Consider the following 19,543-nt stretch of genomic DNA (forward strand, 5'->3'; position numbering starts at 1 on the left):
GTAGTGAAGAACAAGTAGTGAAGAACAAGTAGTGAAGAACAAGTAGTGAAGAACAAGTTGACTGCCGCTGCTGCTTTGGCTGTTAAAAATGATACATCGAATCAATTAGCCGCCGGACCACGGACAAAACAGCCGTACACCAAGAAAACAAAACAGCCGTACATTCGGCAAACAAATTAGTCGCACAAAATCAGAAATAGGATCAATCTGGCCCTGCACACAACCGATCAGATGTACGGATCTTCCATTCGAGTTGGCGATGGAGCATCCGTCGGAGGCTCCGATGCTCTTCGCAAAGCATCGCCAGAGCCTTTGGAGCAAATTGAAACGAGACATAAATAAAGAAAGTTTGGGCAATGACGAGTTTCAGCTGGAATTGTTAGACAAGGTTAAGCGACTCAGCTTCAGTAGGACTTGCCTCGGCCGCTCCGAAGGACTGTAGACTTGCTGTTTTAACTCGCAGTGATTATTTTGTAGGGAGATATCGTTTTGGGCTTGTGTTTTTTTTTTTTTTTGTAGAAATATCTTAATTTAACATCAGCTATAAAAAGCAAAATACTCCCCCGTATTTATTGTAGTACAACTAGGAGATTAACGGAAGATGACATACTTTGAAGAACCACCAGGTGTAGAAGAAACGTTTGAACCTCAATGGAATAGGGGTGGTAGTTATAGAAAACCATATACGTTATATAGGGCTACGTTTATTCATACCCCAACGTTTGAAACTGGGATAGTTATAAGTCCAAATTGTTTGGTTGGGGTAAATAGTGAAGGAACCATTGATTTTGTTCGAGAAGAGGCATCACAACCTGCTGGTATTGATGGGATAAGGTTATTCAAGCAAGAATATACTGGTCCAGTACAGAATTTGAATCATTTTAAGTATGTTGATTATTCTAAAGATTGTTATAAGTTTATTGTGCCGGGGTTTATTGATACTCATATCCATGCATCCCAATATCCAAATATTGGGATTGGATTAGGTTGCCCGTTATTAGATTGGTTGAACAATTATACTTTTAAATTAGAAAAACGATTTTCTGATCCAAAAGAACAAATGGAATTAGCAAAATTGGTATATACTAAAGTCATTAATAGGACTTTGAAAGCAGGAACAACATGTGCTTCATATTTCACTACAATTGATACCAAAACATCTAAACTTTTCGCGGATTTGCTTTTGAAATATGGTCAACGGGGTTTTGTTGGGAAAGTTTGTATGGATCATAATGAGGAATATCCTGAATATCAAGAACCCAAAGATAAAAGTCTTGAAGCAATGAAGGATTTGATAGGGTATTGTGATGGTCTTACCAACGTTAAACCTATTATAACCCCTCGTTTTGCTCCGGTTTGTTCAAGTAGTTTATTAAAGCAATTAGGTCAATTAGCTAAAGATTGCAAAATTCCAATTCAAACCCATATATCAGAAAATAAAGACGAAATCAAATTGGTGGAAGGCTTATTTCCTGAATGTGACAATTATGCATCGGTTTATAAAGATCATGGATTATTAGGATCCTCTACCATATTAGCCCATGCAATACACCTTTCGGAAAAAGAATGTAATGTAATTAAAAAGGAAAATTGTTCACTTAGTCATTGTCCAACTTCAAACTCTTTTATAAGTAGTGGTGAAGCTCCAATTCATAAATATTTATATGAAAATAAAATCAACGTTTCCTTAGGTACTGATTTATCTGGTGGATACGAACAGTCCATATTAGGAGTAATGAAACATTCAATAATGGTGAGTCATCATTTGGCAATGAAAACTGAAAAGTCAAAGGATAAATTAAGTATCCATGATGTTTTTTATATGGCCACTCGTGCTGGGGCAATTGCCGTTGGCTTAAAGGATAAATTGGGTAGTTTTGAAGCTGGTAAACAATTTGATGCTCAATTAATTGATTTAGATGCAATAGGTGCCAATACCGATGTTTTCGATTGGCAAATCCCTAAAAATAATGAAAAGGATAAATGGTTAGATCTTATCAGTAAATGGATTTTTAGTGGTGATGATCGTAATTGTGTTAAAGTTTGGGTCGATGGTAATTTAGTAGTGGATAAATTAAGACTGGGTTGGGTATTAGTATAATTATATAATCTATATAAATTTATTTAAGCTTCTTCAAAAGATTCTTTACCGAAATCAGCTTCACCTCCTAAAGTTCGTAAAATATTACCAATATAATTATCTGGTTTAATACCATGGGAATATACGTCATCCCAATTTTTAATAATATCTTCAACAAATGGTTTACCAGCGTTAACCAAATTATCTAATGATGCTTGAATACCACCTTTATCAACATCATTAAAATAACCAACAGTATCATTGGCATAAAGTGGTGGTGGTGTAATGAAATTAGAAATAGTCCTCATAACAACAATTCTTGAAAAATCAACTAATCCATGTAAATCCATTCTTAAAAATGCTTCTAATGAGGCATTATCTTCTTGAGCACTTGAACAATATTGAAATTTCTTAGAATCAGTACTATTAGTCATCATTTCACCATATGATTTGAAATAATCAGATAATTCATTACCAAAATAATAATTATCACTAGTATAAACATCACAAGCAACAATCGATGGTGAAGATTTAGCAGCATCTTCTTCATATAAAGTCCTAAACTCAACATTTCTTTCAGTACCATTATTTAATTCACCAGTTCTAGCTAATTGGATAGCACGATCTCTTAAATTTTCATTCAATTCATAAACTTCGGTACCATAAACATTTGAGGGATAAGTCCATGGATTATCAACACCATATCCAAAATATCCTGAAGTCCAATTTGGATTAGTTTTTATATACTCATTGTATCCAACTTGATATTGTAATCCAATTTGAACTGAATACTTAGCAAAAGTTGCACTACCAATGGTGGTTAAACTACTTTCACCACCACCAATACCAGCAATTAAGAAATAAGTCTTGGAGAAATCAAATAATGGATTTAATAATAATGAAGAAACTGAGGCTGCTGCATTAATTTCTCCTTCTCCAGTGGTAAATTGCATAATCGAATAGTCAGTAGTGAAATGAACTTGTGGGTATAATGGTGCTAATCCGGGAATACTAACATTATGGACAAAATCCATATCTTTCAACCATGGATCTCTTTCCAACATAAACATTGATACAACAACAACCTTTGGTTGGTATATGGCATATGGTTTACCAAATACAGTTTTCACATCATTGGAATCATTGGTGAACTCAACTTGTCTGTCTTTATCAGTACGTTTATCCAATGGTTGAGCTAAAATTGGAAGTAATATAGCACTAAAGGCTATCAAAATAGATGTAATCTTCATCCTTGTTATCCAACTGAGCTTTCTTTTGGTTTGAACCGACCTTTCTCTCCATTTTATACTCCCTCATCGGGTCGAGCATTCTTCAAGTACAAAAGTAACATCAATGTCTTGGTTCCCGATTAAAAATGCCATTATTGTCTAAATTTCATCTCATTTAGGAAAGCCAACAGAACAAAACTCTTCTCTTTTAACCAGTGTTCTCCATTACCAACAGCTACCTCCGTATTCTTCTCAACAGTGATTGCTGTCGGGATATAAGTCGCTGGACGGTGCTTTTATCTGGCTGACAAAAGCGAATCGAAACAAAGAGTGCAGCAAAGTATCTGAAAATTTTTGTCACAACACCAACTAAACGTAATAGAACACAAAAAAATTCACTCTGACGGTACGGCAACAACGGGTCAATGAAGTTCCTCGATAAGCTCAACCAAACACACTGGATCAGTAGGATCCAACTAGAAATGAGGTAGTATTATTGTTTTTGAGTCAGTCTTCAGTCAGTGCTTGCAATGCTTATCTTGAAGACCTTCTCTTGGCTCGGATAAGAAGGAAACTACCCAAGTAAGTTTCTTCGCTAACAACGATACACCAATCCATATCCAAGCATCTTTGTAGTTCAGATGGTGTTTGAGGAATTTGGATATGCTTATCTTGAATTATGTCTCGGGTTTCGTAAGGCAAATTTTTCACTGTGGGTTGACAGTAGCAGAGCCTTGAACATTTTAGTCCTAACACCACCAGCTACCTATCAAAGGGACTATTCTCATTCCAACTATGGTGGTCTCTAATAGAAGCTACCAGGTTATTTGCAACTTGAGGATTGTGAAAAGTACGCGCAGGGCAAAAAATTGAACTTTAAAAAAAATCAAGTAATACAAATAAACAATCAACAAGAGATCAACCAGCTTGTTTGATACCACCGATAACCATGCCATCTGCTGAAGATGACGGCGAGGAAGTGATAGGATCCAAGAGGTTGCATGAGGATAGTCACTTTGATCCAAGCAATGGGCAGAGCGCGTTAGAATACATGTCTCAGCTTCTAGAAACCAAGCGAAGAAAGATGACTCAGACTCAGCAAGATTCCAATGAAAGCGAAGACGATAACTCGGATGAAGATTCTTCCGAAGGTTCAGAGTCGGAATCAGAAGACTCTGATGAAGAAAACGATGAGGTTCAGGATTCGAGTCCTTCGACCGCCGGGGTAATTGAAAGATTAGTATTAAAGAACTTCATGTGTCATGAATCATTTGAATTGAACTTGAGTCCCCAGCTTAATTTCATCATTGGGAGAAACGGGTCTGGTAAGAGTGCTATTTTGACGGGTATATCTGTTGGTTTAGGTGCAAAAGCATCCGATACTAGTAGGGGATCATCAATAAAATCCTTGATCAAAGATGGTAAGTCTACCGCTAGGGCCATAATAACGTTGGCAAATAGAGGCGAAGATGCATTTCAGCCAGACACTTTTGGGTCCAAGATCATTATTGAAAGAAAAATTCAAAGACAGGGAGCTAATTCTTATGCCATTAAATCCGAAAGTGGGAAAACAGTTTCAACAAAGAAACAGTTGTTAGATGAAATTCTTCATAAGTTTAATATAACAGTTGATAATCCCATGGCCTTTTTATCTCAAGATAAAGCAAGAGAATTCTTAACTACTACCACTGATAAAAGTAAGTTTGAATATTTCATGTCAGGATCTTCAATCAAAGATATTACTAACAAATTTGGTCTTATCTCTACTGATATTCAAAGACTTAAAGAAAAGATAAAGCTAACTCAAACACATTTCGACGTGGCCGTGAAAAAATACGATGAATCAGCTGCCATGTATGAACAATTTAAACGTTCAGATAACTTAAGAAGACAATTACAATTAATGCATGGTAAGATTTATTGGTTTAATGTGACATCAGTTGAAAAAAAAATGGAAAGTTATCGTGAAAGAATTGAACAGCTTAACTTCGAAGTTTCAGAGTTGGAGACAAATGTGGAATCTACCAACCTGGATTTATCTTCTAGGGCAACACAAAGATTAGATTTGGACCGGAAACTAAGGGAATCGAATCAGTTGGTAGAAGAATTATCTACCGAGCTTGAAAAACAGAGTGATAACCTTGGTAAAGTAAAAAATCAATTACAATCAATGAGTGAAGATATAAAAGCAGGTGAACAAGAAATCCATGATATAAATAAAGAAATCAAAGATAAAGAGCATATGATCACGAAGGAGCAGGATCGTCTAGATCAGCAACAGGGTGGTTCTGAAGAAATTCTAGCAGAAAAGCTAGAAAAATATAATGAAATCATATACGAGAAAAGAAGGAAGTTGGATAAATCTAAAGAAAGACTTGAATACTTATCAGGTAGAGACTATAAACACGATTCTGAAAAACTATCAGAACTACAACAGAAAATCCAAGATTCCAGAGAAGAAGTTAGAGCTCTTGAGGGAGAAAAAAGAGCTTTGGCCAATTCTCAAAGGGACCGTTACTCTCAATGGGGAAGAGAAACAAACTCTGTGCTTGCTGAAATAAGAAAAGTTCCTGATTGGCACAAGGTGCCACTTGGACCTCTTGGTTCATTTGTCAGTTTGAAAAATGAATATTCAAAGTGGTCTTATTTGGTCAATACAATGTATGGTAAAACCCTCGATTCTTATCTTGTTTGTGATGAACATGACCGGAAATTATTAACTAATATTTTCCAAAAGATGAGAGTAAATAAAACAGTCGTTGTGAGATCCTTCGAAAGATTTGATTATCTGAAAGGTAAATCTGATGATTACTTGACGATTTTAGATGTTCTTCAGTTTGAAAATACCGATGTTTGCTATACCTTGATTGATATAAATAACGTGGAGAAAGATGTTCTTTGCGATGATTCTGATCTGGCACAAGAGGCTAGAAAACACCCAAAAGTTGGGAATGCATTTCACCATCGAGATAATATCAGTGCAGAGAGATATAGCGGTGGAAATGGCAGTCTCAGGCTTGATCCAATAATGTACAACAAAAACCTGAATAAATTATCTAGAGGTAGACAAGTCACAGCTCAAGATATATCTGATATGGATAGAAAATTAACAAATGCTCAATCAAAAGCATCTGAAATAGAAAGGAACTACCACGATTTAAAGAAAAGCTTGGATCAGACAAAGAGACAGGAAATGAACCAATTGAGTAAAGAAATAAATGAATTAAATCTTCAAATAAAAGAACTCAACAACAAAATTTTTAAAATCAATAATCGATTGAACGATGATGGAGATAGGGGTAAAATTGAAGCACTCAAACAAGAAATCGAAGAATGCAAAGAGCAAATAGAACATAGAGAAAGGACAATTAACGCTGTTCACGCAGAAAGAGAACATATAATATCTTCCAGGGAACAAGATAAGGTTAACTTTATTGATTTGAAAAAAAAACACAAAGCAGCGTTATCAGAGAAGAATGAAAATGAAAAAGCGTTAGCTGATTTTGACATTCAAAGTACTCAACTCACTAGTGACCTTGCTCATTTTGAAAAAGGTATCGATAAAAGAAAGAGAGGTGTTGAAGATACTAACGAAAAACTTGAAAAATTTGAACAAAAGATACAAGAAATTTTGCCTTTGGCAGAAGAGAAGTGTGCAAGAGAAGAGGTTCCGATTGCACCTGAAGATACTTCCCATTCCATCACAGAAGAGTACAAAAACATTCAGCAAACGATTGCTGAAGCCGAAAAACATGTGGGTAAATCATATCAAGAAGTACAAAATGAATTGTTACAGAGTAAGGAATTGAAAGACAATTTGGAAGAGACATTGAATAGTTTGATAAGAACTGAAAGGATTTTAGATGATGACTTGGCCAACAGATTTAACTATACCCAAACTACCATCAATAAGTGTGTCAATGAAGCCATGGCTTCTTTCGAAGAATCTCTTGCGTTGAGAGGGTTTACTGGAGAATTAAAATTCATGTATTCAACCCAGGAATTGAAAATGCTTGTGAAGACTCCTAATGATAACCTGATGAGAACAGTAGAGTCCTTATCAGGTGGGGAAAAGTCATTCACACAGATTGCTTTGTTATTAGCTATTTGGAGGGTTATGGATTCTAAGATACGTGGTTTAGACGAATTTGATGTTTTCATGGATTCAGTTAATAGAACAATTAGTATAAGGCTTTTATTGAATGAGCTTAGAATGTATCCAAAGTCCCAATCCATCTTCATTACTCCTCAAGATATAACAAGTGTTGCAGACCTTGACCGTTCTGATGTCAAAATACATCAAATGCATGCACCAAGAGATGATTAGTAATTTTATTTACAAAAACTTTCCGTTTTCAACGAATTATGTCGTATTTAATGTGTATATTAATACAAGTGTATCATAAACTTTATTTACAGGATTAAAAATCAAGTCGCTTGACTAAATTAAGATAATCAGCCGAGTGATTTGCTATGCAAACTTTGGAAAACTTATCGTATTCCAAAGAGTTTAAATAAATCGTAACATTGTTTTTATGGAAATATTGATTCAATTCCATTTTCAATTGATCAAACTTCAAGGAAGGATTGAGTAACATTGCTGAGATGTAATAGGTAAAGGCTCTTCTATCCAAGGTCCTTTTTCGTCTAGTAAGCCTATCATGAAATTCTTTTACCTTGGAAAGTAGGTAATAACTATCCTCTAGTACCGCCAACGAAGACATAGTAGGATCATTAATTGATTTACTTACTCTTTCATATATTCCTTTCATCAAATACATGAAATTATCATCTTTGTATAATACTCTAGGGTGTACCCGAGGTACATATTTCCGAACATTCAAAAGCAAAGAAAATGCTTCTTCTAATAGATCCAACTCGCATAGGGAGGATACGAAGAATAGATGAAGCATAGAGTGACTTTTACGAATTGAAGTCAAAAGAGCATCGATTAAATTGATATTCTCTTGTCTAGTTTCTATAATATTTTTCTTAACGAGTTCTTTAAATGAGGGAAGATCGTTGACATGTATGGACCCATTTAAAATGGATACATATTCACGATCAGGAGCAGTGTAAACATTATATTCCTCGTGTGGCATGAATAGTTTCAATTCTAATCTTTCAGCTGCAGCGTCCTGCTCATGATCTATCGAAGTCTTGAGTTCACCTGGAATAGTAGCACCATCCAAGGACGTACCAAGCCGTATATTTCTTCTTCTTTCTCTATAGTTTGAGAATACTCTTGTTTTCAATATGTTTACATTATACGAAGATGTTTTTTGTTTTCTATGGCCGGTGAATTTCCAGGCAAGGTCCACAAAATGTTCCATAGCACCCGCATAGTCCTCCTTTTTACTTGCTGCCTCGATAGAGCATATTCTTAATGTTATGTATGCCTTTGAATGTCCATTGTACGAATAGAACCTTTGAAAGTAGGAGCGTAATCCGGCTATTGCAACGTCATTTTCATGCTGTAAAAATATAAGCGCCAATTGCTCCAAACTATTAGGTGAGACGAGAAATGGGATTATGTCATTCAGAAGCAAAGCAGAGTAGGTTTTATCGTCGTAAAAAGTATGGTTGTCTATTAATTCATTAAAGACCAACAATGCACCATGTATATTACTCTGTTCACATACTTTAGCCAAAAAGTAAGACCACGACTCGTTTGAGAGCTTAAATTGCGATTGCTTATCAAATAGAACATGAAGGAGTGTAGTTGCCGCTAGAATGTTTTCACTATAAGCCAATGATATAACAAATGACTCCAAAAGGTCATTATTTAAGGGGTATGAAAGATTATTAACGATGAATTGATATATTCTCTCATGGTCTTGATTCTTTGAGCATAGAAGAATCTGAAGTAGGACATTAACTTTCAATTCATTTCCTTCTACCAACTGAAGAGCCTCCTTAGGAATTGACCCTTGTATATCTGGATGTGATAAAACTTTCACCCTACTTAAAACATCTCGCTGGAATCGGGCAGTGTTGACCTCATCTTTACGGCCCGAGCTTTCAAAACCAGACACCAGATCCTCAATCACCCTACTGATTTGTGCCAACTTGCTCTGATAATAAACAACCCTTGATGATGTAAAACATCGTACGACCAGAATACCAAAAGATTTGCATCTTCTCGGTAGCCGAAGACTTTTGGCAAACATTGGAATTTTAAACTGAATCTCAAGCCTCCTTAATCAAATAGTAGCACTGGCATGGGTCGAACCGTTCACGAATGGTCAGATCTATCAATAAGTCTTTCTGTTAATCAAAGATGTATTGCAGAAACTTTTGATGAACTTTTTTTTCATAATTTTCAACGGTTTTTACGCGAATAGAGTCCATTTTGAACCTACTATAGATACATAAGTTGGGTCGTTTATTACAATGACAGAGTTGCTTGGGCCACGAGCGAGTATAGTGGTGCTATGTAAGAGTAAGGGCCACTGAATAAAACAGTGATTCAAGTCAAGTTCTTCAAGTTCTTTGTAGCCAATCGGCTGGATTACATAATCATCAACAAATTTTTTTTTTTTTTTTTTTTTTTCGATTTTTTCGATTTTTCATGGACATCGAAATAATTCAATCTTGAAGAAGAGTGTTTGATATCTAGATACACTTGTGAGCTATACCCGAGCCTTACACAAGTCGGAACAATACAGAAGAATGTTTAGAGTGGGATTGGCACGTTCGACGCGTACTTTAAAGAGTCCGTTAATAAAGACAGGCTCCATTCTTGCACCTAGTTCGGGAGCTTTATTTACGCAAAAGCCTAACTTTGTTAGATTTAACTCATCTCAGTCGGCACCAAGCTCAGAAATCAAGGATGCATTGACTTCGTTTCAAGATCCAGCTAATATCCCGGAGCAAGTTACTAGTATGACTTCAGATCAAATTGGATATCTTGAATCGATTGGGTTAGGAAATGGATATGGACCAACTGCTCTTGTCGAACATCTTTTAGAATATACTCATGTTTATACTGGCTTGCCATGGTGGGGTACCATTGTTGCTGCCACTGTAGCCGTGAGACTTGTTTTGTTCCCATTATATGTCAAAGCATCAGCGAATGGTGCTAAAATGTCTCATGCAAAGCCAGAACTTGATGTTCTTACTCGTGAAATGAGAGAAGCTGCTAATGTTAATCAACAGTCTATGGTGCGTGAAAAGCAAAAGGGTATAATGAAGAAGTACGACGTGAAACTGAGTCATATGTTTCTCCCATTTTGTCAATTTCCTATTGCCTACGGTTTTTATAGAAGTTTAAGAACCATGGCTGAGTACCCCGTTGATGGCTTTTCCTCTCAAGGTTATGCTTGGTTTCAAGATTTAAGTGTTGCAGATCCATACTTGGGTCTTCACGTAATTTCAGCAGGTATGGTTATGCTTATGATGAGACTCGGTGGAGAAACTGGTGGTCAAACCTTGTCGCCATTCTTGAAGAAAGCTATGTATTTCCTTCCAATTTTTGGTCTTGCTGCTACCATGCATTTCCCAGCCGCCGTCGTTGTTTATTTTGCTGCTAATTCCATCTTTTCCTCTTTGCAATCTTTCCTTTTGAAGAATAAAACTTTCCGTAAGTGGAGGAATCTTCCAGATTTTGCCAAACCTAAAGCCAATCCTGGTGCTCCAAAACCAGCTGAAACCTTTTCCGAATGGAAAGATCAATTCATGGATCAATTAAACCAAGGTACTGAAAATAAGGTTAGACAAAATCAAGAAAAGGCTGCTGCCCTCCAAAAGAGAAAAAATCGTTCTCAAGGTCAATACATCAAAAAACATTAATCTAGTCTAGACTTTCTTGTATATAGCTGAAAAATTTAAGTAAATCACGTATATTTTTTTTTGATTAATATGTAAATCTACGTTTTTAATTGAAATAAAACTCGTACTTATAGGATTAAGAATGTTATTATTTTATGACAACAAAAGACAAAAAAGGACATATTTGTACATTGTAACAAAAAAAAAAAAAGAAAGCAAATCAAACAATTAAAATGAATATAACAAAATAGTATAGAAGAAGCAAGAATTGAAGTAAAGAGGTAAACACCAATTAAAGTTTTTTATCTTACTGATGTGTCACCTTGACCGAAGTCTAAAAAAAAATTATTGAATTGAAACGGTATCTTTAAATTTCTCATTGATCGTATGTGTATCAAGTATACTTGCCGCATAAGTAGTAGAAGCATCATTAGCAGTATCTTCAAATACGTACTCATAATGAACAATGAGTTTCTCAAGAATTGAATTCATGAAACCGAAGTTATTGACCAAAGACTCTAAACTACTGGCTTCAGTCAATGCAGGACCTATAACAGTAGCCAAGTTAGATGCAGTCATTTTGTTTTCATTACTATATTGACTGATTTTTTGTAAGTGGCGTAATAAATGTTTCAAAGTAAAATAGTTGATAGTTGGTAAATTCTTCAAGATATCTCTATAATTTTCAACTAACTTAAGCTCATTATCCTCCTGAGAAGACTTAGTATCTTCTTTTGATGAGAAGAATGCATCAATAACCTTGTCGGTTAATAAGGCATCAGGCAACTCTCTGAAGTAAGACTTCACACAACTTGTTAAAGTATGAACATCGTAAGCTTTATCATTGAAGTTAACAGTACCAGTTTTATCAATTGTTGTCTTCAAATGGTTTAATTCACTAATTGAAGAACTGATTCTGTAAACACCTATATCTTTCAAACCTTCATTTTCAATTTCTTCAAAAATTAAGTCCAATACTCTAGGGGAAGAGGACTGTTCTCGATTACAAAGAACATTGATTGGAATACCAAAAGTGGTGTAATTATGATTAGACTTCAAGTTAATCAATCTAGAGTAAAACCAATGTCTGTTTGCGTAATTTAATTTCACTAACCAGTCATTTAAGTCGATTTCATTAGGAGCCTGGAAGAAGTAATCATCATTAGAAGTCTCAGAATCAATTTTGAAACATAATGGTAATAAATAAACAGGGAAAACCTTTTTGTTCTTCAATGGAATTACCAAAAACGGTTTTTGCTTAAAGTCTTGATGATTTTCAATATTCGGTAATTCTTTAGCACTTACCACCCTATCAGATTGATTTGATAAACCTGACACATTAAGAGAAAATGGCCTAGTTTTGTTAAACAAACCACTTATTTTAAATCTAGATGAAGAGTTAGATTTATAAGACAAGGATTGACGTCTAAGACTTGATGTAGAAGTTTTCTTGTTCAAAGAATTATTATTAGGATTACTACTACTCAATCCAATACCGTTGGAATTACTTGAGTTTAAATCCTTATTTTCTTTCACTTGTTTTTTCTTATTATCAATCATCAAAATTTTATGTTGATCTCTCAAAACCAGACGGAAGAGCTTAACTTTGTCTTTCTCTAAATTGGAAAAGTCTCTTAAATGTTGATTTGTTGCTAATGATTCATCAAGTTTCAATAAAAACTCAAACTCCCTGGTATCATGATAACTGACTTCATCTCCAGAATCGATATCTTCAACACTTAATTCTTTGATGAGCTTATAAATCAAATACCTCTTATTAAAGTTTATTACTGTGTGGTGGAAGCTTGGGCATTTATTAGTCTCAATTAAATTTTCTATAATCCAACCGAAACATGGTAATAAAGGTTCATGATTCATAATCAAGTCAGAATATTTTATATTTGGAGGAAGCAAACTATTGAGGTCATTGAAGCTGTTTTGATTAGAGCCATTGCCAACATTGCTGTTAAGATCAGGATAATTTATTAATGCATTAGAAGCTTTAATCCATAAATTGGTGAAAGATCTTGATTCAGGAGAATAAATGACATTTGTAATAGCACTTTCGATACAGGATGGTATGTTATCTCTGTCACCTTCAAAAACAAATTGATTATCGCTCATCTTCAACTTTGAGATCTTTGTCATAATCAATAAGGTCTTCATACGATCTAAACGTTCCTCAACGGTTATGTTCAAGTCAGACAATTGGATCAACAAGTAACTTCTAAATTTATAATACAACTTGAATAATTTTCGGAATACAAGTGGGAATTTCTTTAAGAGCAAGCGTTTTTCTAATGGATCCGTTAAGGACTCAAAGAACGTAAAAACATTAGAGATCATCAAATTATCATCATTACTTGAATTTCTTTGTAAATTGAAATCCAATAATGAGTGGTTTTCATACTGATTTTCAATTGTCTTGTAAATTTTTATCCAATCTTCAGCTTTGATGCCCTTATAAAAAACAGTTAAAAGTTTGTTAAACTTATGTAAAAATTTTTCAATTTTATTTATATTCTTATGGCCCGGTAAATTTCTATTCATTGGAACTTCGTGTAATGAATTATTGAATTTGAATTCATTAATTAAGTATTCGTCAAATTTCAGAATCTCCACCGGTCTATAAGTCTTTTTAACAAATAACTTTTTCAATTTCTTGTAATAATTAACTAAACTTTCAAAAGACTTCTCCAAACTTGCATCAATTTTGTTGGAATTATACCATTGCAATATTTCATTACTGTATAACTTCAATAACTTGATCAAGATTTTCTTGTTGGTTAAATCAGTTGCGAAGTTCGAATAAAAATTATTAATCAAAACAATTAATATTTTCAAGATATTAATTTGAATCTTTAATAATAATTCATAATCAACGTCACCCAACTCATTCAAATCAATGGAAGTATCAATATTCCAATTTGGAAATTCGCCAAAATTATTATCAAAGCTACCACTTCTCATCATGTAAAGTTTTTTCATAACTGAGATAACAGCATTACCTGAATTAATGAAACGATGAGCCAATTTATCTAACAACACTCTGGTACTAATGAATGAGTTATAATTCAATAGGAAAACAAATCTATATTCAGTCAAATCTAATGAGATTAATTCATCGAAATATTTTGAATCAATCAATAATAAATCAATCAATTTGTCGATAGAAGCATACTTCGGAATATACTTGAAACTTTGCCCATGAGAATTACGGAGGTGAGAAGAGTCTGATGAAATTGCTCCAAAGCTTGCATGATTTTTGGCCTTCTCTTCATTAGAAGTGTTACCATTGTTATTAGCATTACCCAGTTGCTTATTTTCATTAGGATTTGGTGAATTTGTAGCACTTATACTAAAATTATTAAATTTATCAGAATTTAAAATATCATCAACATCAATACCTAATCCCGGAACATCACCATCAGCATCTTCATTATCACCAACATCGTCATAAGTATTTGAAGTACCTGCAGTAACCAAAGAATTATCTAAATCACTAACAAAATCATCAATTCTAAAAGTCAAGTCGTCATCGATAACAACATTATGTTTATCAATTGGTCCATCTGTGTGGTGGAATTGAAGTCTTGGATCATGAGTAATTGAGTTTGAGACGTTAGTTGAACCATTAGCCAAAACTGTCAAATCATCATATTTTGATAAATTAAGTTTGAAATAATGATTATTAAAAATTGGAATTTTTGAAGCTGGATTATTTTCATCAATACTTTTACTTGAACTAGTACTTGGAAGTCCCACCGAACCAGTTGAGAAGGAATGAGTATGAGATCTCGAATGGGAGTAGTTATTTGAATTAGAGTTAGAATTTGAAGATTGGTAATTAGTTGAATTAGTAGCGTCTGTTGCGGTGGTATTGATTGAATTTGAAGAATCATTTGAGTGAATCGATAAATTGGAGGAGCTTGAATTATTCAATTTGAAGGTTAAAGTTGAAGGCAGTGGAGTTTTAACTTCAGGAATAGTATAACTTGCATTCGAAGGGTGACGTAAAGAAGTGTTTGAAATTGGTGGAACTTTAAGATATGCCTCAGGTAATTCAGGTTCTAAAGTTAATGATAATTTCATTATCTTTTCTAAACTGGTTGATTCACAATTAATTTCTATAAGACGAAGCAATTTAGATTGTAAATTTTGATTAACTTTAGAATTTTTCTTTGGTGAATTATTTGAATTATCCATATCTTCAAATGCATTAGGAGGAATATCTTCCAAATTGGATGAATTTGAATTAGCTCCCAAGTATAAAACTTGATTCAAGCTTTCATTTGAAAAAATAAATCCCATGTTATCATAACGTTTCAAAACATCTTCATTATATTTAATGATTTTACCAAAATTTTTCAAATTTGACAAATATTCATTCCATCTACTAAACAGGTAATTAACTCTTTTCCAAATAGATTCTAAATCGTTAATATTAGTTGAGGAAGAATTATTAATCACCAAATCACCAAAGAACGGTATGACTTTCTCTTTTGGATAAATTTTACCTAAACCACGAGGAGCCATGATATGATACGAATCTTTTGAGATGAAATCTTCCAGTTTTTCAATTGGAGAATCAGAAGGTGAAGAGCCATCATGTTTTTTATTCCTGGAAATACCCTCATCAACTATGCTTGTACCACCATTAGCCAAATGTCTTCTATCTAATTCAAATAAAACTGGAGACCAATCATTTTTCAATAATTTAATATAGTCAGGAGAGACAAGAGCCCAAATTTTAGTTAAACGAAGTACTGGTTGAGATAAAATAATTGAAGAAATACCTAACCAAGAAGACATATTACCAGATTTATCTAATAAACAACCCAAATCAATCCATTTTTCTAATAATCTAGCCTTTTTCTCTAAAGAATGTGAAGACCCATTAGCATTAACATTTTCAATAAACAAATGATTAATTAATAATTTTGATAAATAATGAATATGGTTATCATTATTAAAGATGAGAGGATTTTTTTTATAGAAAAAATCTCCACCAACTCCATTTGATGAATTATTCAAGGAGCTAGTTAATAATAAGGATTTATCAAAATTTGAATTCCATTTTTCGAAAAAATTCAAATCAATTGTTGAAATAGCAGTTGCCATATCAAATAAATTAATATCATTCATAAAAATAGTTGAATTCAAATCTTGTAAAGGATTATCAGAACCGGATAATGAATCATGATTAACCAAATTAATCAACAGTTGTTGTTTTAATAACATTGTTGATTTGAAAGTTTGAATCAAGGTAGCCAAATCATCTTTTGTAGAACAATGATCGGTTAAAGTTTCCAAAATCTTCAAAATATAAGGAGCTATATCGGATTTCAATAAGAATCCACTAAAATTTGAATCAATATTTTTAAATAATTGAATTAATCTATTTGTTAATAAAGAGATATCGAAAGATTGATTGATAAATTTTGAAGTTGGTGCATCAATGTCTAAAAGATAAAAAAGGAATAAATGAATAAGTTTCAAGATCTTACCGAAATTTGGAAATAATGGTAAAGTTTGAATTAATTGATTAATTGAAGAAGTATATTTTGATGGATCACCAGGTGCGAAAAGAAAAAAATGTATTATAGATTCAAGAGACGAACCGCCCGTGGTGGGGGGAGTCGGTGTACTCATTGAATTACTAGTAGTTGAGTTTGAACGACTTGGAACGGTCGTTTGTAACAGGATCAGGGACAGTAATAATTTAAAAGAGTCTGGAGTTTCTTCAAATTTTAAATCTGGGTGGGGTATAGTAGTTTGAAAATAAGTTATTATTATGTCATCATTGATTGAAACAGGAGGAGGAGGAGTATGAATTGCTGGATGATTTATTTGAGGAGTGGAAGGAGCAGTTAATTCTTGAAGAGTTAAATTGGAACCATTTGAATTTTTGAATAAATCTGAGGAGAAGGACAGTTGTTGATTATTTGCAGGAGTAGCTGGGGCATTAATTGAAGGAGAAGACGCTACTTGAGGAGGAGCAGTGACTTGTTGATTGACTGGTTCATCATTGAGAATTGATTGTTGTTGTTGCTGTTGTTGATGACCATCGATTCTGAAAGATTTTATATTCAAAGTTGGAGAAGGTTTATATAAATATAAGTGAGAACCCTTTAATTCTGCACGGCAAACTTTTAAAGTTTGTTCACTTATTTCATTAACTGAATGAGAATTAACAATGACATTTAACCAATTATGTTTAATTAATTTAGTATCATAATCAGGTTTAATTAAAGAACTAACTGTTTTTTTACTAATTGAATTATTATAATTTAAATCATGAGTAGTTGAAGTTGGGGAGGTAGATAAGTATGATTTGTTTAATTGAGAAGTACTTGATAAGGAATGATTATGATTAGAATTTAGATGATAATTATTAAAATTCAAATTATTATGACTATTTAGAGTAGTTGCTTCGGGAATACTACTAATAGTTGAATTGGCTAGAGTTGGATAATCATCATAGGTGTTATTTGGATAATCAGAGGTGTCATAAGATATAATTGAGCCATTTGGATCAAATTCTGGAGCAGAATCAATCGAAGTGATTGAAGGTTTATGATTAGCAGGATGGTTATGGCTTGAATGACTGAGAGGACTTGGACTAGAAGTTTGGTAAGAGATTGAAGCTCCTGACATGGACTTCCTCTTGTCCTTATCTTTTCTCAGGGACCAAATCTTCCTCATGTTGAATTGGTTGTCTTTGGGAAGTTGAGTAAAGGAGCTGAAGTAGGTGAAGCTGAAGTAGAACGAGAAAGATGAAAAAAGAGGAAAACGGGAGGAAGGAGGAAAGAAAAAAAAAAAAAAAAAAAAAAAAGAGAGAGAATCAAGAACCAAAAAACACACTACCGGAAAACGACTGCAGAAGATCAACAAATCAATGAACGATTAGGCAAAATTCTGAGAGCACCAAATATTGTTGTTTTGTTTGTTCGTTCTACAACAATCAAACGCACTAACAAAAAAAGTACAACAAAAAAGCAGCACAACCAAAAGCACGTAAAAACACAGTGAGTATGAATGTACCCACCGGGAAAAACAGTGAAACCAACCAAAAAAATAGCGACAAAACAAGAGTACAATACCCAAATCAGCAAAAACTAACAATTTTTCAAATCAATTGAAAAAAAAAAAGACCCAAACACAAAACAACTAAGAGTAGCAAAAAAAAACTCTGAGAAAAGACTAAGGAGAGCGAACTAGCAAAAGCCAAAGTCAAACACGACAAAACACGTAAACAACTTACCAGCTCCAGTTACAAAGGGCAATGTTTGAGAATGTCAACCTTTTAAGAAGCGGAGATTGTGAGTTGGAGCAAATAATAGGATGTTCCACGCGATAGACCAGCGATGGATATCTAAAACTCGAGTGTTAGTAGGCGGCGGTTAAATCAGCATAGACTCACGCACATGTACTACAGAGCTAAAGGTATGTTTGGAAGTCTGAACGATTGTTTGACTGATTGTTCGGCCGGCAGCAGTGATGGAGGTAGGTCTATTGACTGGTATAAAGATCTATTGTCTATTAATAGAAGAGAAAGTAGTAGTTAAGTTGAAGAGAAGGTGGTTGAGACGTGTATTTTTTTTTTTTGACGCTGTCGCTTTTTACTGTTTTCGGCGGCTATTTTTTTTTTGACTTTTTTTTTTTTTGATTTGACTTGTAGTTACATGAACATACTTTATGTGCCTGAATCAGTTAACCTAAACAACTGGCTAGACGACGAATGGCGCACCCCCTTTCTCTCCGTCTAATGCCATTGTATTGATCTGACATTATTCGTAATTCTATTACAAACTAACCGAATCTTGAAGAAACTGAAAACATCAACAGAAAACGCGCTCCATCCTTTTTTGTGGTCTCGTTAATTTTGCATCCTTTTGGTGTACGGGTGCGTGTACTAGGCGTATAGGGAATTGTATTGGTCATTTTGCAGCCGTATTAAAGTACAATGAATTAAGTGAAGAGGGTGAACTTTGTATTTTCGTCTATGATATTGGGTGGACGATGATACTGTAAGTAGTTGAGCCAGTATCTGGATCAATTACTAAAGACAAGCTCGCCATACAATTCAAGAAACTAAGCACGAGCACCCAAGCTCTTGAACGAAATCATACCCGAAGCTACAAGGTGTATGACCATAAACACCCCCGATGGCGCCATAAACACCCCCGATGGCGCCATAAACTCAAAGTACATGTCATTCTTGAATAACATCATATATATGCGTCGGTATGATGTAAGAAAATAGCTACGCAAACTCAACCGGAAATGTTGGTAAATGGTCGGGAATCTTTTTTGCAACTTCTTCTTCACGTAAGATATATCGATTGCCCGAAAATTGTACTTTGGTTAGGCCAGACGCTCTTAATATCTGCTGTTTTGAGGTACTCCTCTTTTAGCTACAGCGTAGAGTCTTGTGCACCATTCCCAGGATCGTATATTGATT

At 34.1% G+C, this 19,543-nt stretch overlaps 5 protein-coding genes across 5 annotated transcripts; 2 read left to right on the top strand and 3 right to left on the bottom strand.

The window, feature by feature from the left end:
- Positions 1 to 601: 601 nt before the first annotated feature.
- On the top strand, positions 602 to 2,101 carry HYPBUDRAFT_149528 (guanine deaminase; the record flags this gene model as incomplete). Its single annotated transcript, XM_020220216.1, has 1 exon — positions 602 to 2,101. The coding sequence occupies one exon, from the start codon at positions 602 to 604 to the stop codon at positions 2,099 to 2,101; it is 1,500 nt and encodes a 499-aa protein (XP_020075756.1).
- A 23-nt stretch (positions 2,102 to 2,124) lies between these two features.
- HYPBUDRAFT_111703 (purine-nucleoside phosphorylase) lies at positions 2,125 to 3,330 on the bottom strand (the record flags this gene model as incomplete). The annotated part of the gene is made up of 1 exon (XM_020218844.1): positions 2,125 to 3,330. One exon carries the CDS (start codon positions 3,328 to 3,330, stop codon positions 2,125 to 2,127), a length of 1,206 nt encoding a protein of 401 aa, XP_020075757.1.
- A 4,400-nt stretch (positions 3,331 to 7,730) lies between these two features.
- Positions 7,731 to 9,636, bottom strand: HYPBUDRAFT_242308 (uncharacterized protein; the record flags this gene model as incomplete). The annotated part of the gene is made up of 1 exon (XM_020223293.1): positions 7,731 to 9,636. Exon 1 carries the CDS (start codon positions 9,477 to 9,479, stop codon positions 7,731 to 7,733), a length of 1,749 nt encoding a protein of 582 aa, XP_020075758.1. The 5' UTR covers positions 9,480 to 9,636.
- A 275-nt stretch (positions 9,637 to 9,911) lies between these two features.
- Positions 9,912 to 11,149, top strand: HYPBUDRAFT_153415 (membrane insertase). Its single transcript, XM_020221536.1, has one exon. The coding sequence runs from the start codon at positions 9,982 to 9,984 to the stop codon at positions 11,098 to 11,100; it is 1,119 nt and encodes a 372-aa protein (XP_020075759.1). The 5' UTR covers positions 9,912 to 9,981; the 3' UTR covers positions 11,101 to 11,149.
- A 275-nt stretch (positions 11,150 to 11,424) lies between these two features.
- Positions 11,425 to 17,784, bottom strand: BEM2 (Bem2p; the record flags this gene model as incomplete). Its single annotated transcript, XM_020223630.1, has 1 exon — positions 11,425 to 17,784. The coding sequence occupies one exon, from the start codon at positions 17,782 to 17,784 to the stop codon at positions 11,425 to 11,427; it is 6,360 nt and encodes a 2,119-aa protein (XP_020075760.1).
- Between the last annotated feature and the right edge of the window lie 1,759 nt (positions 17,785 to 19,543).

This window comes from Hyphopichia burtonii, assembly GCF_001661395.1.
Source record: "Hyphopichia burtonii NRRL Y-1933 unplaced genomic scaffold HYPBUscaffold_5, whole genome shotgun sequence".
NCBI lineage: Eukaryota > Fungi > Ascomycota > Pichiomycetes > Serinales > Debaryomycetaceae > Hyphopichia > Hyphopichia burtonii.